This window comes from Cucurbita maxima, unplaced genomic scaffold, assembly GCF_002738345.1.
Source record: "Cucurbita maxima cultivar Rimu unplaced genomic scaffold, Cmax_1.0 Cma_Scf00064, whole genome shotgun sequence".
Taxonomy (NCBI): domain Eukaryota; kingdom Viridiplantae; phylum Streptophyta; class Magnoliopsida; order Cucurbitales; family Cucurbitaceae; genus Cucurbita; species Cucurbita maxima.
This window is the reverse complement of record NW_019272080.1, coordinates 216247-243091: the sequence shown is the minus strand read 5'-3', so window position 1 is coordinate 243091 and position 26845 is coordinate 216247. Positions and strand designations below refer to the sequence as shown.

Sequence of the window (26845 nt, the reverse complement as noted above, 5' to 3'; positions counted from 1 at the left end):
CTATCGTTACATTTCGTTTTGTGCATCCTTCTCGTATCCTATCTCAAACATATCTTTGAACACATCATACCATAATTATTATCATACAATTCACATATTATAACAGTTAATAAACATAATATAAGCATACCGATTGACAGATAATTCACACATATCAGTATATATGACACGTGCAGAACCACAGACACGTGTCAACATCAAATATAACTATGCCGATAGTAATGACACTTACCTGATTAGCTTAAGTCGTTGTCATGAATATATCTTTAATTAAAGTTTGATTCTGTTCTTTGAAATCCAAGTCAACCTATGTGAGCCCATGACATCAGCTTCAAATTTGAACTCTATAAAATTATCTCTAATCTACCTTGGTCCATTGTTAAAAGTCTTGAAATGTTATATGTATTTATATATATATATATATATATATATATATATATAATGCTATTTTCACTAAATATCTTATTTTCTATTATTATTGTCGTACCCAATATATTGTTACTCGACAAAATTTAATGGAGTTTCTTGTATTTTTAAATTCTGTTCACCAAATTTTTCTTCAATCTTCCCTCTTCACTTCTGTATAAATAGATTTTCATTCTCAACAGACATTACTCTAGTAGTATTTATTTTCTAAATAGATATTATTGGTCAATTTTAATCGGATTGTTTGCCTAATATTACATGGTAGAACTGCCAACAAAAATCTAATTAATTTTTGGGGTTTAGGGTTTAAGGTTTAGGGTTTAGGGTTTTCTAATTAATTGGATATGATAAGATTTGATTATTACATGATGTGTAAAATATTGGATAAAGAAAAGTAGATCCTATCCTAAATTAATTTCTTATAAACCATAACTACAAAGAAAAAGGAAATCTGAGAAGGATTTTATCGTAATAACCGACCAAAATCTCTAAATTTGCAATCTGCTTCAGTTGAAAGGCATTTTACTCTTTTCTCAAATATGACATTTTTCTGTTTATTTTTGTACAAACTATGATATTGTGTTGTGGGTTGAGGGGAGAGAATGGGATTGGGATGAGAAGTTAGTGGAGAGAGGTGGGTAAATTTTATTTTATTTTATTATTTTTAAGTAATATCTCTTAATTATTTATTTGTGGATTATTATTATAACTATTATTTTGACGTATATTTTTTTATAATTTTTTTATTTGTTTATTTATTATTATTATTATTATTATTATTTGTTGGGCTATTGCATGAATAATGTACTTAATGTTGATTTCAAGACTTGAGGAATAGTGTAATAGCCCAAAAATAAATAAAGAAATAAATAAATAAAAATAATTATTAAAAAAAATAGTTAAAATAATAATAAATAAATAAATAAACAAAAAAAAACAACATTTCTCCACTTCTCTTCACTAACCTCTCATCCCTTCCCAGAATTCTCTCTCCTTAACCCATCCTTATCTAGAAAGTAACAGTTAATGCAAAAATAAACAGAAAAACAATAATCATATGATTTACATGAAAAAAAAAAGAATGGTCATTACCTAGTTGAGATTCACCTGAGATTTAATTGATGATAGATCTGATCAATAAAGTATATATTAAATCTTCTTTTTCTTTTATCCTATTTTTTTTAGAAATCACAACCAATTATAGTTAGATCTTAATTGAATTATTACAATGGTTTAGGTTTGAGTTAGAAACTAAATGTCAATTATTTATATGAATTCTAGCAAATACAGATTAGCAACATCAGATTAAATTTTTATCAGTAGCCAAATGAATAGATTAAAAATAGAATGGCCAATAAACAAACACTGAGATAAGGAAAGATTTGGAAACAAAGATCCACTAAAAATTTGTAATACATGAAAAAAGAATTAAAGAGACAACAAATAAAAAAAAGAAGATTAAGGAATTAAAAACCACAAACTAAATATGGAGAGAAAGGTAAATACAGAGGATAGTAAATTCCATAATAACTTAAAAGACCTGTATCTACTTTCTTATACCATAGTAACCATGAAAGATGAGATTTTTAATAAAAATATAATTATAGATATATAAAACTTTTAACAATTGACCAATATAAATTAGAGAAATAATGTTGTAGAGTTCAAACCTGAAATTGATGTCATAGTCTCACATAGGTTAACTTGGATTTCAATGGACTTTCATTAAGGATAACGATGGAGCATCAACCTAAGCTAACCAGGTAAGTGACCTTACTATCGACATGGTTATATTTGCTATTGACACGTGCCCCGTGGTTCTGCACGTGTCATATATATTGATATGTGTGAATTGTCTGTGGATCGATAGACTTCTTATTTGTTATGTATATGTTATAATATGTGAATTGTTTGATAATAATTACGGTATGATGTGTTCAATGATATGTTTGAGATAGGATACAAGAAAGATGCACAAAACAAAATATAACGATAGGAGTAAAATACGTTCATGAAACGTTACGGTTAGGTTACATACCGGAGTGATATGGATAAGAGAGATTGATGGAAGAATACGGTTAGACTACGGGTAGAAAGGGATAGGTTTGTGATAGATTGATAGAACGATAGCATTAGGATTGATAGAACGATAGTGTTTGTTAGGTCACGTTCTTGTGATGATATGATTGAGGTATGTTCATGTAATGATATGTCTATGATAGGTATAAGAACGTTAAAGCTATGATAAGTTAGAAAACGATATGACTACAATTTATGTTATGACTTGTTTATAATATGATACATTGTGATGCAATATGTCATGGTATGATGTGTATATGATGAAATGTTATGTTAAAAGCATGGAACGTTATGTTAGGTCTCTTAAACTGTGGGCATACAACATGATATGAATGACATGAAATTACGATAAATGGCATGAAATTTAACCCCGTTAGAATTATGTATGATTTGAGAACTGAAGAATGAGAAATGATATGATATGAATGATGAACGATATCTGAAACGATATGAAAAATGATATGATATGTACATAATGCTAGCAGGGTTCTATTAAAGGATAATGAAAATGGAAAAGTTTTGGGACCTCATGCATTATGTGTGTTCATGCATCTGGGGGATACCCATATCCCATCACGAGGGTACGGACGCGTACATCCAATAGCAGGACAACGATCGTTATGCTTTGCATAGCTCTGCCGTGATGGTTACTGGTTTTAACGGGTTCCAGCATAAGGGGCTCCCAGAGTATGCCCACCAGATAAGGAAAGTGGCCCAGCGGTGTGCGAACTAGCTGGTGAACCCATACTCACACGTATGAGCTGTGTGTAGAGTATATGGTACACGTCCACGATTACCCGTTAGGACAGCACCGTAGGGAAAACCAAACGAAATGAAACGAAAGATAGGTCCCATCATTTCATTGCATGTGATTGTTGCATTTAACCCCAATAGTGCAGTCACTTACTGAGTATTTCTTTAAATACTCAAGCCATTTGCTACTACATTTTTAAGGTTAAGGCAAGGCAATTCATGTACGGCTGACGATGACATCGCAACTCGATACCATAGCACATGCGTAGGATAGTGGTATTTACTTTCTTAGACTTAGATTAGAATATGATGTTTTTAACTTAAACTCTTATTCATTTTATTTAGTCTTTTGTTGTGTCGTTTTAAAGATATTTTCGAAACACGTAAANGTAAGTCCATGACTGTGTTTTAAGATAAAGGTTATGTTTTATAGAATTTAAATAAAGTTTTCCGCATTCAATGTTTATGGTATGTATACAATAGCGACCTTAAATTAAGTAGAAAATTTCGGGTCGTTACAAATAGGATCCCACCTTCTCAATGTCCCAAGACCGGCTTAGTTTATAATTAGATTATAAACATATCATTTTTCTCATAATCTAAAAATCATAAACTCAAAAAAAAAAAAAAAAAAAAAAAATCATGGAACTTCCTCCAAAACCCACAAAAAATCAATGTAATTTTTCTTCTTCTTTTTCTTTGAATTACACCTTTTTTTTTTCTTTTTTTTCTTTCCATGGATGGTGTGGCTTTGATCATTGATTTTTCTTTTTGATTACTTAAAATGATTATGAGTTTTTGTTCAAAACCACCCTTGGTGGTTTGAAATACTTTGTTTCTTCCATGTAGAACCAATAAACATAAACCTAACTGCCGTTTTCAACATTATTTTATTGAAAAACAAAAAGAGATTGAATCATCTTTGATTTTGTTCGGCAGGTTACTGCGGCGAGAATCTCAATCGTGATCGTATTGGCACTGGTGAGCTTAGCCACAGTGGACGCTTTGAATCTGCGTTTAAGTTCGAACTCTATGAAATTTCAAGTCATCAATTGCCGGAAACACTCGGCGTTACTGACGTAGTTTGGCGGCGTCGGCGATGGGGTAACTTCAAACACTCACGCGTTCCGAAAAGCGATTGAACATCTCAGCACACTCGCGGCGGATGGTGGTGCTTAATTGATCGTGCCGCCGGGGAAATGACTGACTGGAAGTTTTAATCTGACTAGCCATTTCACACTTTTTATCGATAGAGAAGCAAAAATTCTTGCATCCCAGGTTCGACCCATCAATTATTTTATTTTTATAAAGCTAACAACTTTGGGAGTGATGATTTGGATTTTAATCTTTAATCGAAAATAAATGAGCTTAATTTGTTCCTCATAATTTAATGGTGTAGAATGAATTAGAATGGCCACTTGTAGAAGTTCTCCCATATCATGGGAGGGGAAGAGATGCTTCGGGTGGACGGTACAGCAGCCTCATCTATGGAACTAATCTCACCGATGTGGTTATCACAAGTGATTATTTTTCTATTACCTTTTAACATTCTAATTTTTTTTTTAAATGGTTTGCAAAATTATAATCTTTCTTGGCTTTAGTGCTATTAGAATTACATAAAAAAAAAATTAAAATTAAATAAAAAAAATTAAGGTAAATGAAAGCATAACAAAATCATTTATAGAAAATAAACTTGGATTGGTGACATGGTGTAGGTAACAACGGTACAATCGACGGGCAGGTATCTTCTTGGTGGAAAATTTTTTAAAAAGGGGAGCTCAAGATAACATGACCATATGTGATAGAGACCATGTACTCTAATCAAATCCAGATCTCCTATCTTATTTCTCACCTTTTTGGTTTGTCCCTCCCATTTATAGTAAGTTTCACTATTTCACTTCAATCAATTGTACTTATATTTTAGGATTATGCTCTAAGAAAAAAAAAATTAAAAACTTAGTAATAATATATCATTCCAATCATTCCCAACCAAAAACAATTTTGATTTTTATATGTATAGTATTTATTTTTAATTTAGTTTGGTTTGGTTGGGTGGAAATGCACAAATGTGATTATCTAAGGGCTTACTATCTTGGCTCCCGTCACCATACCCAACACCTACAGAATCAATCTAGGTTCCCTTCTTCTTCACCTTTAAAACTTTAGGGTTCTTTTCTTTGTCAATCCCTCTCCCTAATTCTCTATTCAATTTATCAGATTCTTGTTCCAACACTCGAATCAAAAAGTGCTATATTGTCTCAGGTGATGATTGCATTGCCATCAAGAGCGGATGAGACCAATATGGTATCAAGTTTGGAATGCCGACCGAGGACCTTGTCATTCGCCGCCTCACTTGCATCTCACCAGATTTTGCAGGTATTGCCCTTGGCAGCGAAATGTCTGGCGGAATTCGCAACGTCAGGATAAAAAACGTCACTGCAATCAATACACAGTCTACTGTCAAAATCAAAACCGCTCGCAGATGAGGTGGTTTCGTCAAGGACATTTTCGTCAGAAGAATGTTTCTATCCACGATGAAATACGTCTTCTGGATTACTGGAGACTACAAATCGCATGCAGATGACAAGTTTGATCCCTCAGCATTGCCAGTGATTAAGAACATTAATTACAGAGACGTGGGGGCTGAGAATGTTAATATGTCGGCGAATTTGGCAGGGATATCGGGAGATCCATTCACGAATATTTGTATTTCGAATGTGAAGATTGGATTGTTGAAGAAGCCTAAAAAGTTCCAGTGGAACTGTACGGAAGTTGAGAGATTTAGTAGCGATGTGGATCCGCCGCCATGTGCTCCTTTAGCTAAGGCAGCAAAAAGCGGTGGATGTGACTTTCCTGAAGATAAGCTGCCAATTGAGAATGTTCAGTTGAAGTTGTGCTCGGTTGAAATTCCTGCCTTCTAACAGAGACTTTGATTTTTAAAAAATTATATAGAATAAATGGTAATTGAAAAATTGAGTAAAGATATAGATAAAATGTCTTTTCCTTTAAAATTTATAAAATAAAAAAAAATAAGTTTTTAATTTTGAAAATAAGTTATTTCAACTAGATTTGTAATATTTAGTAACACTAAACTCAAAATCATCCAAATAATACTCCAAAATTGAAAAAATAAATTGAAACCTCTTAAATCTAAATAGGTATGAATCCACATGAATTTATGTAATCTTTTTTTATGTTTTTAATACAACAATTATATAGGGTAGGAATTGAATCTTCTGTCTTAAAGAAGAGAAGAGAGTACATATCAATTATGGTGAAACTATGATCATTGGTTGCGTTAGGTGAAAGGGTAACACCTAAGTTGGAAAGAATTTGGAGAGAATAAAAGATTAACAACTAAGAGAAAGGAACCTAAAAACGAAATTAAGTGAAGTTTAAAGAGAGAAAAAGAGAGGATATTTTTTAGAATTATGGAGGAAGAATTAGGAGCTTTTACTAGGAAGTATGGGTCCATATTTGCTTGTATGGGCCATGTCTTCAATGATATGGTTGTTGGCTTTTCCGCCCTTAATATCATATTAATTAATTAATTGAGGTTTTCACGATACTAAATCTACTTTTAATTATTAACTATTTTCAGTATTTTGAACTGTCCACCATATAACGTTGGGAATAACAATTTCAATTACTTTTCAAATACTCAAATCAGAGTTAAAACGAAGAAATTATAGTATAGACAACATATCGAACGTGATGATGTGATAGCAAAATCGAACTGATTGACAAACCAAAGTACATCAAAGTATGACACTTATAATTTTTTTAAGAATAACAAATGATAGAGTTTTTTTTATATATATTTCTAAATAAAATGATTTTTACATAATATAAATTTGAAACCGGCTCACATCGATTTTTATTATTCCTATATTAATTATTATATTTTAAACTTTTGTGGTTACTCACTTACTTTTTATTATTATTATATTATTATATTTATAATAAAATTTGAAATTTTAATTTAACCGTCACTCCCATATCTTTTTAATATTATTATATTATTATATTTATAGTAAATTTTGAATTTGTCATCGAATCCTTACTCACATTTGTTTTCATTATTTTTATATTATATTATATTATTATAATAATTAAAAAAATAAAATAAATGAATTTGGAATTTTTTTTTAATTATTTACTTTTAATTTCCAACTCCCATCACTCCAAACACATTCCAATTCTCAATATTAATTCTTGCTTTTTGCCGCTTTTCTCCTTTATATAAACTCATCAATTTCCCCCTTTTTCAACCCACTTCCATAAAATCTCTAATCCTCATGTGTTCAATTGCTCTCTTCAAACTTCCAATTTTATTTTTATTTATCTTATTATTTATTGTAAAAAAATAATTGTGAATGCTTTAAATAGATTTTTATTGTAGTGTGAAAAGTAGTTGTGAGTGCTTCAAATTGTAAATCTACCCTTTGAGAGAGTTGTGGTGTGTTACTACCAAATTCAAATACTTGTACCGGTTTAATCTTGCGTCGTGGAAAGGATTGAGTTTGCTCTTGAACTCGTAAAAAAGCGGTGTGGTGATTTGGCTCTAACCTGTGGAGAGAGTCGAAAAAGTTGTTTATTCAAATTCCCAAGAGGCGCTTGAGGAGTGGAGTAAGTCGAGTTTGACCGAACCACTATAAAACTACGGTGTCATCTTTTCTAACTCTTTCCTATTTAATTTCAAAATTATTATTGTGATTTATGGCATGTTTTAGTTATTATTGTTTTGACTTCAATTATTTTGTTCTAGTAATTATCATCCTACTTATTTGTAAAAAGTTTAACAATTAAAAAAAATTAATCACGTTTATATCCTCTTATTGTTAAAACCCTATTCACCCCTCTAGGGTTGGCATACCGATCCAACAATTGGTATCAGAGCAGGTTATTCTTATAGATTTTTTATATAAACTTTATTGTTCGAACGAGTCGAGGTTATGGCAAATCTACATGTTAAAAATGGTTTTAGTGAAGGGCAATCAAGGCCCCCTTATTTTGATGTAACAAATTATACATGTTGGAAAGTTAGAATGAAAATGATTGGGTTAACCCGGCCCAATCTAAAAGTATTAAAAAAAAAAAGAAATTAAAGCCCAAAGGCCCAAAGTCAAAGCCCAATCTACCATTTGTTTAGTCTCTAACAAAAGCCCGAAGCCCAAACCTGACCTCTCAAAACCCAATAATTATTCATTAGTGAAAGAAATCCTTCCCTGCTATGTGCTCCGAGTACTCCGAGTAGGCCCTCTGTAAAAATGACTTTATTTTAAATAAGTTATTTTAAATTTTTACACAAATTCCATCCACTCCTCTCTGCAATTCATTTACTTGCAATCCATTCCTCTGCAATTCATTTTACTCTGCAATCCTGCCATTCATTTCACTTGCCATCTATTTCTCTGTCATTCATTTTACTCTGCAATCCATTCCTCTGCCATTCATTTTACCCTACAACCCATTCCCCTCTCTACCTCTCTGCAATCCATTCATCCATACAAATCTCTCTCGATACTTAGTCTCTCACAAGGAATTTGATCTCAATAGCATTCTCTCGCGTTCTTTGTCATGTTTCTTTCTCGCGCGTCGTCTTTCTCTCTTTAGTCTCCTGTGTTGGGATCGCACAACAACGCACACACTCGATCTAGATGAGCACCAAAGAACAGAATAGATAAAATGCGAGGAGAAGTCTGACTAAAGGATTTACATTGATGACTTCAAGTACGTACAGTGAGAGAGAATACAAATAATACAGAAACTAAATTTTCAAAGCTCTGCCCTGAAGAGATATATATATATAGTTTAGCTTACTATATTTAGCTTTACCAGATATAACCATCTACTATATATAACTATTTACCAATATAACTTTTTAGCTATTTACTGACAATTTACTTTATATGTCATTTACTAAATATAACTTTACTATGTATAACCGTTGACTGTAACAGTCTCCATAACCTAACAATTCTGTAGACTGATCCAGTCAACCAAGAATGAAAACCTAACAATTCTCCTCCTTGGAGACTGATCGAGTCAACCAAGATGTAGACTGATCCAGTCAACCAAGAATGAAAACCTAACAATTCTCCTCCTTGGAGACTGATCCAGTCAACCAAGAATTTCATTCTCAAACGATCATGAATATCTTCACTGCACCATACCAATTGAGGTTTTGCACAACCACAATATTCTAACATCAACACATTTTGTCAACATGTTTGTTGGATTCTTTGTACCCTCTATCTTCTCAAAACACAACACCATCTTCCACTAACCTGCAAGTGAAATGGTATCGTCTTCTGTGTTTTATTTTTAAATGATAGACCGGGTTCCTCACCAACTGTATGACACTCTGACTATCTCTATAAAGAATCTCTTTATGCTACTTCTTGCCCAATTCTTCCAGATAGTCAGTCATCCATATCTTCTTTCCAGCTTCAGCTATTGCCACGTACTCAGTCTTAGTACAATGCATTTTTTGAAGCCTAGACGTCCCATCATCCATGGCTTGCTCCTACTTGGTTGTATCCTCCAACTGTAGGGTCTCATCAAAGGGCTCTGATTCCCTTTCATCAGCAACAGATAGTATAATGAAGGTACATACATATCTGGTACTCTAATAGTACAGGATGATCTTCTCAACACCGGTTCAGGTGTCACTTGCTCTACTGCTGGTTCCTCTGCAATAACCTCAAGAGTTTGTTGAGTATCTACTACAAGATCACTAGGTGATTTTCTCCGCAACTCAACCTCAACTCCCACTTGCTTTGTTGTCTTGGAACCTTGCTCCACATCTGGTTTCTCAATAGTAATCTCAAGAGTTTCTCCAGTATCTGCTACAATATCACTAGGTGAGTTTCCTTGTAACTCAAGCTCAACTCCCACTTGCTTTGTCGAACCTTGCTTCACATCTGGTTCCATTTCCAACCGCACTTTCTTCAATTCTCCAGCAGTCCTTGTGAAGCTAACTCGTTTCTACTTGCTCATAACATAGTTCTCACAATGACCCACATCAATAGATTTCAGACCTTTTAAAACTCCTTTCGCAGTCAACGTTTTCATTCCTTTCACGCTCATATGTCCAAGTCTATTGTGCCATAGACTTGAATTTGAAGCACTCTCAGCAACAACAACTATGTTCAACACCCTGCAGTAGTATATAAGGTTCCAGATTTTGAGCCACGTGCTATCACTGTAGCATAATCTTCCACGAACTCTTCCCTAACTTTGTTGCATAACCTGTGCTGTCCAACTGGCCAATAGAGATCAGGTTCTTCTTGAGACTAGGAATATATTTGACATCCTTTAATGTCCACTGATTTTCTGCCGGAGTTTTTATGCAGACATCTCCTTTTCTTTTAATCTCCAAACCTTTGTTGTCGGCAAGACACACTTTCTTGAAATGTCCAGACTTGAAATTCCGGAACAATTCTTTATTTGGAGACGAATGATGGAGTTTTGGAAGAGTAACAAATGGTGGAGTTTTTTTTTTTTTTTTTTTTTTTATATATTTCTAAATAAAATGATTTTTACATAATATAAATTTGAATCTAACTATTACTCACGTCGATTTTTATTATTACTACATTATATTATTATATTTTAAAGTTTTGGTGGTTACTCACATACTTTTTATGATTATTATATTATCATATTTATAATAAAATTTAAAATTTTAATATAATAGTTACTCACGTAACTTTTTAATATTATTATATTATTATATTTATAATAAAATTTGAATTTGTGGTTGGACCGTTACTAACATTAGTTTTCATTATTTTTATATTATATTATTATTTTAATTAAAAAAATTAAATAAACGAATTTAAAATTTTTTCTTAATTATTTACTTTTAATCTCTACCTTCATTACTCCTAACCCAATCCAATGAATTAATATTAATTTTTACTTTTTGCCACTTTTATTCTCTATATAAACTCATCCATTTACCCATATTTTCAACACACAACTTCCATAAAATCTCCAATCCTCCTGAGTTCAAATTCTCCCTTATTTGTTGCTCTCTCCAAACTTCCAATTTTATTTTTATTCATTTTATTCTTGAGGGGATTTGTATTTTATTATGAGAAAAGAGTTGTGAGTGCTTCAAATTGTAAATCTACTCTTTGAGAGAGTTGTGGTGTGTTACTACCAAATTCAAATACTTGTACCGGTTTGATCTTGCGCCGTGGAAAGGATTGAGTTTGCTCTTGAACTCGTAAAAAGAGCGGTGCAGCGGTTTGACTCTGATTCGTGGAAAGAGTCGAGAAAGTTGTTTATTCAAATTCCCAAGAGGCGCTTGAGGAGTGGAGTAGGTCGAGTTTGACCGAACCACTATAAAACTACGATGTCATATTTTTTAACTCTTTCCTATTTAATTTCAAAATTATTATTGTGATTTATTGCATGTTTTAGTTATTATTATTTTGACTTTAATTATTTTGTTCTAGTAATTATCATCTTCAACTTATTTGTAATATTTTGTTCCATAAATTATCATCTTATACTTATTTTACTTATTTGTAAGAAGTTTCATAATTAGAAAAATTAATCACGTTTAAATCCTTTTATTGTTAAAACCCTATTCACCCCTTTAGGTTTGCCATACCGATCCAACACCGCTTAGGATAGTCACCTAAGAGAATACAACTTTTAAATGATAGGTCTCATTCAAGCTACATGCTAGTTTTATTTTCTACATTTGCAAAGTATCATTGCACAATTGACGGCGACATCACAATTTTATAAACCATGACACATGCATATAATAGTTGTATTTAATTTCATAAACTATAGGTTAGTATAAGGTATTTATGTTTTAGTTTTACTGTCTATTTTATTTTTAAGTTGTTTAATTTTAAAGACTTTTTATTAAACATCAAATCCATGACAATGATTTACAACTGTGTCTCAAATGATTATTTCCGCATAAAATTGTTACATTATGTATATGATAACGATTTTAAGTTAGTACTTGAAAGCCCGTAAAACGGTGAAATTCCAACAAGTTTACGAGGAGTTTGAATGGAAGATGTGATGTGATCAAGCCCGATTTGGTTTTCCTTCTTGGCTTGATGTGCTCTCAGTCCTTGAATGTCGAGACCTACACACTATCTAACATCATAGGAGAAATGAACAAGCTCTAGAGATGTGCCAAAGTACTAATATTTTTGTGTTGTAGTGTAGTTTCGATAAGTAGTGTGTTGAGTAAGGCATCAATCATTTTTAAGCAATGAACGGGGCCTCGACATTTCTTTTGAATTCATGACCTTGCAAAATGTGAGCTCTCATGGGAAAGTTAGGTGCCCTACTAAAAAGTATTTCTATGGCATATGAGTGAGTGTAACGACCCTATATTTCTACTAACCTAAAGTCGTTACCTCCATTTCCTTCATTTCTTCTATCTTAGTTCATGATTGTACAAATAGTAGTGGAATATGTTTAGGACCTCACACACTCAACTCACTGATTTTACACTCAGGGACACTCGTGTTCATACACACAAAGGTAGACTGTTTGGGAAAGTAACTAAATTATGATCAAGGTAGGCTAATATATCGGTAAAGTAATTCTAATAGTAGCAAGCTATTCAAGGCAATTAAGATAAGTTAATTATGAAATAACAACAAAATAAAACAAGACGTGAACAAAAAAAATAAGAGACACGAAGATATTTTTGGATATAATTGCACACTGAACAAAAATTCCAAAAAGAAAGAACGTGAAGATTTTAAGAACGATTTAACTCTCCTTTTTACAGAATTCGGGAAATTTAGAAGTTATCTTCAAGCATAGATTATGAGGAAAAGAAAAAAANAAAAAAAAAAAAAAAAAAAAAAAAAAAAAAAAAAAAAAAAAAAAAAAAAAAAAAAAAAAAAAAAAAAAAAAAAAAAAAAAAAAAAAAAAAAAAAAAAATATATATATATATATATATATATATATCAAACACAACGATTCTAAATTTAGATGGATGAAGAAAAAGATGTGAATCAAAGTTTATTTGATCTTCAAATAAACATGCAAACGATCTAAAAAAATGATAATATCGTTTATAATCACAATCATAAGAACAAATATGATAAGATTTTTTTTTCAAGATCTCAACGTGATCTTTAGTAAGAAAATGAGAAAAAAGTGAAAAGTTGATGAATAATTGCTGAAATGACAACAAGAAAATAAATGGACAAATTTAAAGAAAAGATAAAATCAATTCTAGAGTCGGCAAAGATGTAAGCCTAGGCTCTGATACCAAACTGATAAGGCAACCCTAATCCTCAGCCCAACGATCCAAACTTTTGTTTTAGCAAGAACCCTTGAATCAATGTAATTAACACCTCCTTATACGAAATTTGGATCAACAAGAGATAAGGCTAGAATTAGATTACCTCTTACGATCATCGAAGATCTAGAAGCAAGATTTGGAACCTTCTTCTAAATTGAGTCACTCCACAATCTAACTTGATCAAGGCTTGATTGAATGGTTCGGGTGCAATTCTACCACAAGAATTGCTTGAAACTTAGAAATGACAAATATGATGCTCGGATTTCTAAGGGAAACGTCTCAATTTGAGATCTGAATTACATTCATCCACGAATCTGCTTTTTATCTAACATATTGCAAAATGAAAACAAAAAAAACAATAAATTTTTTTAACAAATGTTGATATGTTTAACTTGAAATCTATTAGGTCCTTTGTCAATTGTATCAACTTCTTCTAATTCTACAAAATTCTTATCAATCATGTTGCAGTGAATACATTCCTTTGAGACCATCAACTTGTATTTGTCTATGAGGATAGTCCCATCATCTCGTATTGGTTGATAAGATAGTCTTCACTCTTAAAAGCAATAACCATGTTGTAGTGAATACAAAGAAATGTTGAGCAATAACCATGTTGCAGTGAATACAAAGAAATGTTGAGACCATCAACTCGTATTAGTCTATGAAGATGGTGTTCACTTTTAGAAGCAAGAATTAAGTAATATAACCAAGAATCCAAAGCAATGTTGAGACCATCAATTGTCGAATCTAAATTTTCAATCCTAAACATGGGATGTGACCGATCATGTGGTTGATCCCTAAGAGGGAGACCAATATGAGAGAAACAATGAGGGTTCGAGAGAGAGAGAGAGTTCGACATGTGCAAGGTGAAGGAAGTTGATCGAGAGGCACTGGAAGCTAAGAGCGAGCAACCGAGAAAGAAGCTAGGTGACCTCGAGCTGCGTGTGGCTTAAATAGGCAACAAATTAAAGGCCTAAACTTACTTACACAAGAGAAAGAATAGGAAAATAGATATTGGAGATGGTACAAACTTCAAATTTTAATTAAATTATACTTAGTAGTTCTAGAATATTTTAGAAAAAGAAATCTCTAAGTTAACTACACAAAATAAGTCTCTATTATCATTACAATCCAAGTTGAACACTCATGCTTTGGAAAAAAGGCTTTTTTCTTTGCATAATTCTAGTGCTTACTTATTGATTCATCTACAATAATAATGCACATCAATTCATCAAAACGTGTCATATATTAAAAGAGTTTGGTTTTAAACGTCTATCCTCAAGTCAAGACACTTTATCCTTATCATCCTTAACTTTTAAAGAGATAAACTCCCAATTTTACATGGTCTAATCAATCATTTGACATTTCAAATTTCTTTTGCTTGATTTTTTGGACTTGGGGTGAATGAATGGATGAAGCACATATTTAAATCAACTTTAAGAAAAGAAAACCACCATTCCAAATTTGGATTCCTATACTCCATTAATCTCTAAATACGACATATAACCTCCTAATTAAGAAAAAAAAAAGATTAATTATAATAAGAAAACTAATTCTTATAACCTTATTTAATTATAAGATAATAATAATAATGTACATGAAGTTTGAAGATTTGGATTTTGATTTTGGTATTTACTTGATACTCATAATGGGAAGAACTGGGTGTGTAAGAGCTGTTCTCTTCACGAACCTCCCTTTCATTCTGGGTCTCTTCTCCGCATTCAATTTCCTAACTTCGTACCTTATTTTCTTCGAAAACAACCTCGTCCGCCTCTTCTCCCTGTACCGCAAAACACGCGCCTCCCTCCTGCCGTCCCCCATCGCCGCCGTGCCCATCCCATATTCCCCACACCCCTGCCCGTTCCTCCCTCCACAAAGCGCCTGCAACATCATTCTTAACATTAACAACATTAATTAACTAATGGGTACAATTTAGAAGGCCACATTTGATTTGATTTGATTTGATTTCATTTTCTTTCCGTATTTGCAAATATTCTTTAGAATTTTGCGAGTTTTGAGTGAGAGAGAGTTGAAGACAACCATGAAGTGAGGCCAGGGTTGGTCGGGGTCTAAATCGGGGCGTTCTCCGGTAGTCCATGGAGACTTGTCGTCACCCCAGGCCGCAATTACTGCCTCACAATCCAATAGCAATGTCACTCTTCTTTTCATCTGCGTTTTCGATTCATCCTCTGTTTCCTCTGCACAATCCTCTTGTCTTTCATTCTTGACATCCACCACTGGTATCAACTCGAAGGGCTCTCGCATCACATCCATCTGAGCCTCGAATTGATGTTGAGCCCTACAATAATCAGCTTCTTGTTGTTCGTGAAGATCCTCCACCTTAACCAACCCGAGCCCCTCCATGTCAAAGCACTGCCTCTCCAAATCGGAAGCAAAATCCGCAAGATCCAGATCATGGGAGGGGAGGAAGGGGTCGAAGGTGGGGACTCTATACAAGAGGTGATCCTCTTCATTGTCTTCGTGGGAGGTAGCGTCGTCGGCCTCGGGGACGAGGGAGAAGGAGGGGTTAGAGAGGAGGTCGTCGGATTTTGGGCGGGGAGGGGGCCGAGGGGTGCGGGGCTTGCGGGTGAAGCCGGACACCCACGAGGGAGAAGGGGGTTTGGAATTGGAGGAGGTGGGTGAGTTAAGGCGGAGGCGTTGGTGGCGACGGGCCAGGGGGTTGGCTGAATGGACGGCGGAGTCGCAGGATTGGCAGAGAAAGGCGTCGTCGGCAGCGCAGTACCATCGGGCTCGCTTTCGGAAGCAGCTGTCGCAGGCTCTTGCCGTCCTTCCGCCCACTGCGTTGGCTATGCTGCTTTTGGTTGACATAATTTCATCCACTTCCTGCGTATCCAACTTCCACTTCTGATATGATCGGAGAGAAAAAAGAAAAACAAAAAAAAAAGGTGAAGCAGAGTAGTCAGACCATTACTTCAGAATAATGGCCCACGCCGCACCCTATAGTTTTTTCAAAAACAGAGTTCAAAATTGAAAAGCAATTACATTTATCTACAATTTCCTTTACTAGAATTTACTCACTTACTGATTTCATTTGTGAATTATACACATTGCCCTCTTCTACCTTTCGAACTCCATCCTCTATTTTTTTTTTCTTTGTTATTTCACTCTCATTATATTGACGTTGTTTAAATTTCACCCTAGTGAAAATTGACCTAATAAAATTTATTGAACCTCTACTCTAGTGAAGATTAGGAGTAAAAGGCTCAAATTGAGTGTAGACTCAAATATACCTAATAATAAAAATTTTCCAACATCAATAGAAGATTAAGAAGAAAAGGCTTGAATCGAGTGTAGACCTGAATGCACTTACAACTAGCCAATACTTAGACCAAACCAACCAAACCTAACCTAACCATGATTACGAGCGAAAAAACTGGATCAAGATCGAAAGTTGCCCAAGCATATGCCGAAATCTCCCACTCAACAAACTTCTTTCGATCCAATAGAAATCTTGGGTTATCCCACAAATTCACTTGGGCATCATTATAATTGAATAGTGGTTGTGCAATTGTGTTAGAGATAGAGAAAATGTATGAATTAGTGATTGAATAAAGTGGAAAAGAAGAAGAAAAGTAGAAGATGGTTGGGGAAGAGTACGTTTGTTGTTGTCTCTTAAACGCGCTGTCCCACAACTTTCTCTTTTAAGAGTGTATGGAGCATCCATCTGTACGTTTTTCAACGCTGCACTTTGAAGGTCATCATCATCCATGGAGGAGAGAGAGAGAGAGAGAGAGAGAGAGAGAGAGAGGTCTATTGGTGGACCACAGCAAGGTCTTATCTATTTTCCAATTGGTGGAGGCCCTGAATATAATCCCAATCCCCTGATTCTGATTGGTCATCTCTCTAATCGCAGGGATTTCATGGTGGGGTGCTCTCTCTCTCTCTCTCTCTCTCTCTCTCTCTCACACTATGAACCTTCATTGCTTCTCCCTTATAAATTAATCTCTCTATCTACCCAAACCAAATCAACACCCCAACTAAAATCCGACACATAAACAAACAAAACGCCCATCCGTCCCTTTCTTTCCATTTTTCACTCTGCCCCTCACTCAAATACTGTACTAGTTTTGATTTCCTGGGAGAATGTTTTTCAATATCTAGCTGTTTTTTTGGTAACATATTCTATTTGCTTTTTCCTTTAACATCTGACAATCTTCGTTATTGTTTTCCCCAACAGTATTAAACGGCAAAAACTGTATTCACAAAAAATTACGTCAAACTCATCATTGAAAGTGGCCAAGTAGCGATCAAGAACTGGACAAAAGCTCATTCGAAAAATAGGAGAAAAAAAGACAAAAAAAAAAAAAAGAAACTTAGTAGAGAATGAAGACAGATTAGAGAACAAATGTTAAAATGTCTATCGCTAGCCCAATTGCGTTAACCCACCCGTTGTACAAGTAATTATATTTAGGATTTAGGATTTTAGGAATAAAGGTAGGAAATGATCTAGGGATTTTAGGAATAAAGTTAGAAGAATGATTTAGGTATTTTAGGAAACACATGTAGAAATTTTAGGGATAGATTGACTACTCTAGTATAAATACCCTCCACTCTACTTAGTTCATCATCCCCAGAAATCTCCAACAATACAAATAGTAGTTTCTACAGAGAGTTGTGTTCATCAATATGGTATCAGAGCAATAAAATGTGTGAGTGTTTCCCACAGAGAGTTGTGTTCATCAATATGGTATCAGAGCAATAAAATGTGTGAGTGTTTCCCACAGAGAGTTGTGTTCATCAATCTGGTATCAAAGCGAGATTAGTCTAGGTTATCTGATCTCTTGGAATTCTTAGTATGCTCTGTGGTTGCAGTTCTATCTGATCTTCCACATCAGAAACAATTTCTTGAGATTAGTGGTGGGTGAGTTTCTTTTGTGTTGTGAATAGTCTGTGACTCTGCAAGTCTTGTGTTGAAAGAGTTTGTTTCGTATTACTGAGGTATAGCCAGCACGATGGGTGATTTCCAAATCGTTGGACGAATCAAGAAACTCAACAACAACAACTACAACACGTGGACAACATGCATGATGTCCTATTTACAAGGACATGATCTTTGGGAGATTGTTGGCGGGTGTGAAACAACACCGCCAGAGGATGATTCTAACGGCGCCTTGCGCAAATGGAGAATCAAAGCAGGCAAAACAATGTTTGCCTTGAAGACCACAATCAGAGAAGAGATGTTAGAGCACATTTGGGATGACAAGACACCGAAAGAAGCATGAGACACGTTCGTGATGCTGTTCTCAAATAAGAACGATACGAGGCTACAACTTCTGGAGAATGAGTTGTTGTCAATTTCACAACGTGACATGACAATTGCTCAGTACTTCCACAAGGTCAAGTCGATCTGTCGAAAAATTACTGAACTAGACCCGAAATTCACCATTGTAGAATCTCGAATGAAGAGGATTATAATCCACGGATTGCGACCAGAATATAGAAGCTTTATTATTGTTGTACAAGGATGGCCCACTCAACCATCACTTGTAGAGTTCGAAAATTTGTTAGCCAGCCAATAAGCCATGACTAAACAAATAGAACGCATCACATTGAAGGGTGAAGAAGAAGCACTCTACACAATTGAAAGCTGGAGCAATAATAGGTTGTCTACCAAACGTGGATACAATGGTGACAAAAGAAGAAGTCACAAAGGAACTGTACAACCAGGGAGAGCTCAGAAGAACGATAACAATAACTTTCAAGGGAAGAGATTTGAAGGCATCTACTACAATTGCGGGAAAAAGGGCCACATGTCCGAGGATTGTTGGTCTAAGAAAAATTTTGTTGAAAGTAATGTGGCAACATCCAAAAACGAGATGGAGGAGGAATGAGATGTAGAGGTATTGTATGCCATAGAAGAAGATGAGCTAGCACTCATGGCGATGATAGGAGACCATATCGATTATGAAAATGATTAGATCATTGATTCAAGATACTCAAACCACATGATTGACGATCAAAGTGGTGCAATAGAAGAGGGGTGGCCCTTAGTGAAGAAAGTATTACCATGCCTTGAGCAAATTGAAGAAATTCTTCTAACGGGAGAGCAAACTGAAGAGATTCTTCCATAGAAGACGGGGGAGAAAATTGTACACATTTGCTTAAGGGATGATGTGCCTGAAGATTCAAGCCACACTAGTGTTGGTGAGTAAGAAGTGACTCAACCAAGCGAACCTAGTGAAAAACAAAGGACACTTCAACAACTAAGACAGTTAGAAATAATCAAAAAGCCAAGTCTAGAGTATGCCAACGCAACTCTTGTAGAAGACAGAGTTAATAAGTCAGAGATATATGAGGATGTATCACAAAACTCGGTTTGGCAGAAATCGATGGAGGAAGAAATTATAGCCCTGGAACAAAATCAAACTGGGGATTAGTGCCAAGACCAAAAGATACCAAACTCATCTCTTGCTGGGCTTACGAAATAATGTACGTCTCTCGGATGGATCAATCGATAGATACAAGACTCAACCTGTAGCTCAAGGGTTTTGTCAACAATATGGACTAGACTATGATGAAACGTTTAGTCCAGTGGTGAATATCACTATCGTACAGGTTCCTCCAACACTTGTCAATAAAGATTGGAAATTTTGGCAGATGAATATGAAGAATATTTTCTTGCATGAAGAGTTGGACCAGGAGATCTACATGAACCAACCGAAGAAATTCGAAAATGAAGTTGGAGTCATTGATCAATATATGTAAAATCCGAAGAAGCCTCATTTGGATGCGGCTCGACGGACCTTGAGATATGTCAAAGGTACAATCAATTACGATCGTTTATACAAAAGACGCGAAGACTAGAAGCTAGCTGGATATAGTGATGTCGACTATGCAGGAGACCACGATACCCGAAGATCAATCACTAGGTATGTGTTCAAGCTCGGTTCAAGAACAATTTTTTGGTGTAACAAAAGACAACAACCAATATCATGTCAACTAGAGAAGCAGAGTACAAAGCAGCAGTTGGAGTAGCTCAAGAAAATGCATTGTTAAAACTTTTGATGGAAGATTGGCACTAGAAAATTGAGTATCTAATACCACTTCATTGCAACAATCAATCTGTGATTTGCCTAACAGAAAATTCGGTGTTTCATGCTAGAACAAAGCATGTGGAGATACACTACCATTTCATTAGAGAGAAAGTCTTGAAGGAAGAAATCGAGATGCAGCTGATCAAGACAGATGATCAAGTGGCAGACTTGTTTACAAAAGGGTTGAATACTGGCAAACATGAGAGTTTTCGCTGTCAGCTCAACATGGTGCAACGAATGAGAACTAATGCTGAGGGGAAGTGTTAAAATGTCATCCCTAGCTCAATAGGGTTAAGCCCAACCATTGTATGAGTAATTATATTTAGGTAGGATTTAGGATTTTAGGAAAAAAAATGTAGGAAAATGATTGATTTAAGTATTTTAGGAAAACATGGAGAAATTTTAGGGATAAATTAACTGCTCTAGTATAAATACCCTCCACTCTACTTAGTTCATCATCCCAAGAAATCCTAAGCTATACAAAGTAGTAGTTTTTACAGAGTGTTTTATAAATCTCTTCTTGATTGATTTTAATAAAGTGTGCGAGTGTTTCCCACAGAGAGTTGTGTTCATCACAAACTAGGTCTAAAATCAATTTTGGATTCAGACCTCAAGCTTCAAAACTAAACCTGACTTAGACTCTCAACCATCCAAATCACAGGCTTGGACCCACATCTTCAACCATCTCGACTAACAATTCGCACACTAACTAGATGCGGCTCGCCATCCACTCGGGCTTAGCCGATTCCCTCTAATGCACGGCTCCCTCTCTTCCGACTTGGCTTGGCTAAATAGCTCGAATTGAAGTTTTAGACATTGTTTAACCATATTGGACCATGTAAAGGCTATTTGAGATCAGTATGACTATTGTTTAGTCAATTTAAAATTTTTGGAGTTAAATTGAATTAATTAAAGAAGTTAGGTGAGTTAATTTCTTAAAGTGGAATCCAACCAACTTCAACCTAGGAAATTATACTTAAACTTAGGCCTACATGTAAGTAAACTTATTGTTGGAATACTATTGGACTAGGTTGGATGAATGGTATGTTATATGAATAATGTGTATTACATGATCTATCTATGTTTTATTACTTATATGATGTGATGCTGATGACATTTATGTGATGCATGTACTTCTAGTATGTAAATTACATGTATGTTATAATACCACGTTTATGATGTATATGAGACACTTGATGAATCTTGCATAATAAGAATGAATGATACATTATGTATATTTATACGTATGTATGTCTCATAAGAAAGTTATGTCATGAAAAGTATGGAAGTATGTTGTGCATCTTAACCATATACTATGATTTGAAAATGTGGAATCTATGCATGTTGTATGTCACAAGCACAAGATACTTTTTCAATATATTTTTATATAAAAGCTAGACATGATATGATCTGGGCTCCTTTCTTTTTTTGGTTTTTTATAACGTTAGTGTGCACTAGCTCGTAATCAAGCCTAAGGAGTATGTAAAAGTGTGAAAATCTCACTTTAGAGACAATAAATAACTATAAATTATTATGTAAAAGGTAGATTTTGGAGGAATGACATTGAGTTCTCAAATTGAGACTTTCACCCTTAGACATTTGAGCATTATCTTTGTCATTTATAAGTTTTAGGCAATTCTTATAGTAGATTGCATCCAAGCTATTTAATCAAATCTTTTATCAAGTTCGATTATGGAGTGACTCAATTTAGAGCAAGGTTTCACATTTTGCTTATAGATCTTTGATCTTAATAGTTAATCTAATTCTAGTCATATCTCTTAGTTGATCCGAATTTTGTATAAGGTGTTAATTTCTTTGATTCAAGAATTCTTACTTCAACAAAAGATTGGATTGTTAGGCTGTGGATTAAGGTTTTCTTATCATCGTGCACATTAGAATCGTAAGAGACAATCAGAGAGTGTACCCTCAGTGCTTCCTATCGAACCCGATTCGAGGGGTTGAAATCGAAAAACCTCGAGACGTGAATCAATGTCAAGGTCGCGAACTATCTTATGGACGTGAATCAATCTCGATCCCCATCGATAGGGTCCATATGTCTTGACGCCATCCCGAGTCTCGGGATGTCGTCGGCCATCATAACTCATTCGGTCATGCCATCGGAAATGGGCCCGCATGTCGTTCTTCTAATCGGGACTTCCCGAACATCCATCCAACTGGGTTCTATCGAGGCATAGGCCCTCTCGTGCCCATGCCGAGTCATTTACGGATACCGTCCCGGATAGCGGGTGTATGTAGCAACCTCTAACACGCGGGCTAGGGCGCAATACCGGCACACCCGTGCCGTCCGGTACTGTCCTTCAAAAACCCATTTCAAATGAAGTCGCCCGAGACACTCGTCTCGGCACGCTCGCCCACACTGTGACACACGTATGTGTCACAGGGTAGCTCACTTAGGCCACAGGGCCCAGGGGTGGTGGAGAGCTAACACCATGGTACCCCTATAGTACATTTTGAGTCATTTTCATTCTGCCAGGTGTAGACATGATTTTGATGAGGTGTCATACGGTGTCGTGCATTGTCCGTCCAATGTCCGATTGACACCAAACTTGGCGAGCATTCATATTTCATATGGACGGACTTAACTCCCGAACCGCATGCCCAAATTCCTTCCAAAACCCCGACTTTTGAGGTTATGGTCCGGGGCCCTACTTAGCCCTTCAACAAGCCTATCTTGTCCTTCATGTCTATGCTGATGTCTCTGTTATGCTTATGTCTCAACATATATCTTCAATACCCACTTTACGTGGTGGTGTGTTGGATGATGTATCGTTCTCCTCGATCGCATCATGGCATTCTTCTATGTTGGCCCGCATATGGCCGGATGGGGCGTCTCTTGAGGGACGCCCCTTTGTTTGTCATGGCGTGAGGGTCACAACCTACTCTTTTCATACTATGGTTGTGACATTTTCCTCCACTTAACTTAGTCATCGTCCTCGATGACTTACTCGAGTCACAATCATATTGCAGATTGTGACATTCTCCCCCACTTAATTTTGTCATCGTCCTCGATGACTTTCTCGGGCGCATTCGCCCCACTTATTGTGAAATTCTCCCCCACTCAATCTCGGCATCGTCCCGATGATGATCCAACTCTTTGTCTATTGGCCACTCGACTCGCTGGATTTGGTTGTGCTTCAGAAAAGTATACTATTGTTGAGCACCTGACGATCTTTTGTCATAATACTCTTCTTGCTGACGTCTTGTGCCAAGTTGGGACAAGTTCGAGTGGATGCTTCTGACTTCTCTTTTTGTCAGGTGGCACCACGTTCTGACTCTTGACTTGGTCAGTTGTTGGGTGAACTTGTCTCACTTTAGCTTGTTCCTTTATCTAAGGCTATCCCCCTTCGGACCTATTTCTGTTGTTCGCCCATCTTGGACTCGGCCACCAAGACTCGCAACGTAGACGTGACTCTTCAGCGTTTGCCATAGTTGTGGGTGAGGCTGACTCTCTTTGCAGGCACTCCCCAACCGACTATGGACTTAGAAGGGCACTTTTTCCCTATTGTGGCCAACTTGGCCCTAGTGTGTGTATCCTCTGTGGATCACATAAACTAGTGCACCCCTCGGGGTGGGGCTCGCAAGCCCAGCCGCGACACTCTTTTGTCGTGACCACTTCTCCTGTGAACTAGTGCACCCCTCGGGGTGGGGCTCGCAAGCCCAGTCGCGACACTCTTTGGTCGCGACCACTTCTCCTGTGAACTAGTGCACCCCTCGGGGTGGGGCTCGCAAGCCCAGCCGCAACACTCTTTGGAGGTGACCACTTCTCCTATTGAGCAAAGTCAAACTCTTTGACAGTCTCTTCAGTTGTTGGCGCTGTCTTTCGGCCAACTCTTTGTACTTTGCCACCTTCGTGTGACTATTGTTGTACTTGAACTTCTAGCTTGATGCTCACTTCTCGAGCGGATATTAGTCTTGACATCTGTTTGTGGAGTCATCCACCCTAGGCACAAGGTGGTGGCTCAAGGAATACACGTGTGCTAGTATGTTCGAGTACCTTTACGGGGTGAGAGACTTATTGATGTTGCTTTCCCCCACTCGAACTCAGCTGCCTCTTTGCAGCAAGGTTGTCCCCCCCCCCATAAGAACTTACATTGTGTACAACTTTTGTACTTGGCCGACGCTTGTCTTTTCTCGACTCTCGGCTTCTCTGCTTGCAACCACTGACACTATTCCTCTAATGTGAATGGTTCTTTGGAAGGCACCGTCATGGTGCTTTCTGTTTCATCTATCTTGTCTTACTTCGAAACTGCAAGCTCTTGTCAGGTGAGCTTAGTTTTGCTTGACAAGTAGATCTCCCCATATTGAGGTGTCAACAAACGACACTAATGAATCTCGGGTAGTCTTGGCTTCAACCCCCGACTGCTTATAATTCTGATCGGCAACTGTCATGCTTATTTCGGCACTCTTGACACATTTGCAAGGTCTTCGATCAACTCTTGGGTTCATTTCACTTGACTGTCTTGCCCGACTAGACACACAAAGTGTGGCTCTGATATCAACTGTCACGGTCCTAACTTCTTGACCGTGTGGCGTCGTGATTTATACACGCTCACGATTAGCCTTAAGGGGAATTAAGCCCCATATGTATTTTTCGCCCCGGCTTTGTGGTTTCGTCAGACCTTAGGCGAGGTTTGTCTTCGCCAATCGAACATCACTTGTGCGGAATCCAAGCTTGTTCAACCCCATACGCCGCCTGCGCATGTATGTTCAATCGTCTGCGACACATCCGACTTGCCTCTACGCTAGGCCAACTCATTCGGCTCGACCTTGCCTCTACTCGGGCCAAGGTCTCTCAATATAACGTCGCATCTCATCCTAGAAGACTAACACAATAACCCTGGTAGACAAAGGTAGCCGCCTAGGCTGATATTCGAAAAATAGAAATTTACCAAAATACCCATGAGCTTCGAGATATTTACGAAAATACCCTATTGCGCAAAATGAGAACCTCCATAGTGACCTCGTGTACAAAATATATCGAATTTAAAAAACGAGCCGTTGGATCTCCTCCAAAATTGAACACAATCTAGAACTTTCCCAGATCATCACATCCAACGGTGAAAACTCAAATTGGAGAGGATATTTCGGACAGATTATCCAAAAAATTCAATCTCCAAATCACGTGGATTCTAGAGGTTTCAACGTTGGTTTAAGCTTCCTCTATAAAGTCTGAAGTAGTGGGAATAATATGAAACAAGAATCGAGTAAGATTGAGCTATCAATCGCAAGCAATAATCCTACTCTCAAATTTCTTCCAAATTTGAGAGAAAATCTCTACTATTTTTCTTTAAACTTGTTCCTACATGTCCTAAACAAGATTACTCAAAGTTCTAGGAAGAAATTGAGTGCTGAAAGTGCCTAGAAACCATTCCCCCAATTTAATCCGTCATTTAGAACTTTACTTTAAACTCAAAAATTCAATTAGATGATACATGATAATTCATCGAGCAAGGTCAATCTCAATCAATTTTTGCACCTCAAAGGATTGTTTCCATAGAAGACCACAAAAAGAAATAACCTCAGGAACATACCCAATTGAAGGACATTCATTTTCGGTAGAGTTTAGGGGTAGGTGTCGAATGCCTATCTATAATGCTTTTTCCTTCAAATTGAGAAATTCTTTAGCTTTAGAGGATCTAGTTGAGTAAATTTGATGAAGGAATGAGAGATGAAATATTGTAGAACGAGTTGCCCAAGAAAAAGAAAAGTTGGTTTTTTTGGGTGAGTTGCAGATCAAGAACGATTTCTGGAAATTAAGGTTCCACCCTCTAAGTCCCTCCAAACAATTCTTTAACTGGAGAGTAACATAAGGAAGATGTTCCATCAAGAAATCAAGCCTTAAAAATCTCTAGAATCAGGTGCACAATAAAGAATCCCCTATTTAGCTCGAGCTAGAAAACTGATTTTGGACGAACTTTGAAGGCAAATTTCTTAGGCTATGATCCACAACAAGGTAGGAAATCAATCCTTAACTCTTCCTTGTAACACAATCTTGAAGTGTTATGAAGAAATCGAGGCATTGTCATTCCTTTAAAATTCTTGTTATTTCGATGTCACCGTTCTAAATGAATTTTCATACATATTAGGCATGTCATACATGTGGCTTATCTATTTTATTAAGAAAAATAAGGTTGTTATATCATCCTACAATGTAGGCTTATAATGTTTGCATGGTCTTAAAGGAAATGTTTCATCATTGTCAGGTATGTCT

The 26845-nt window shown here is 36.1% G+C and overlaps 1 protein-coding gene and 1 pseudogene across 1 annotated transcript; one reads left to right on the top strand and one right to left on the bottom strand.

Annotated features, from left to right (window-relative positions):
* The first annotated feature begins 3900 nt into the window (after window positions 1–3900).
* On the top strand, window positions 3901–6179 carry LOC111472092 (annotated as a pseudogene).
* A 9002-nt stretch (window positions 6180–15181) lies between these two features.
* Window positions 15182–16503, bottom strand: LOC111472084 (zinc finger protein CONSTANS-LIKE 16-like). The gene is made up of 2 exons (XM_023117782.1): window positions 15599–16503; window positions 15182–15439 (listed from the first exon to the last, which is right to left on the bottom strand). The coding sequence occupies exons 1-2, from the start codon at window positions 16385–16387 to the stop codon at window positions 15191–15193; spliced, it is 1038 nt and encodes a 345-aa protein (XP_022973550.1). The 5' UTR covers window positions 16388–16503; the 3' UTR covers window positions 15182–15190.
* Between the last annotated feature and the right edge of the window lie 10342 nt (window positions 16504–26845).

Bases quoted from the DNA above. Each gene is read 5' to 3' on its own strand.
- LOC111472084 (XM_023117782.1), bottom strand. From the start codon at position 16,387: ATGTCAACCAAAAGCAGCATAGCCAACGCAGTGGGCGGAAGGACGGCA. The intron at 15,440-15,598 runs GTTGTCTTCAAC...ATGATGTTGCAG, and splicing joins AACCCTGGCCTCACTTCATG to GCGCTTTGTGGAGGGAGGAA.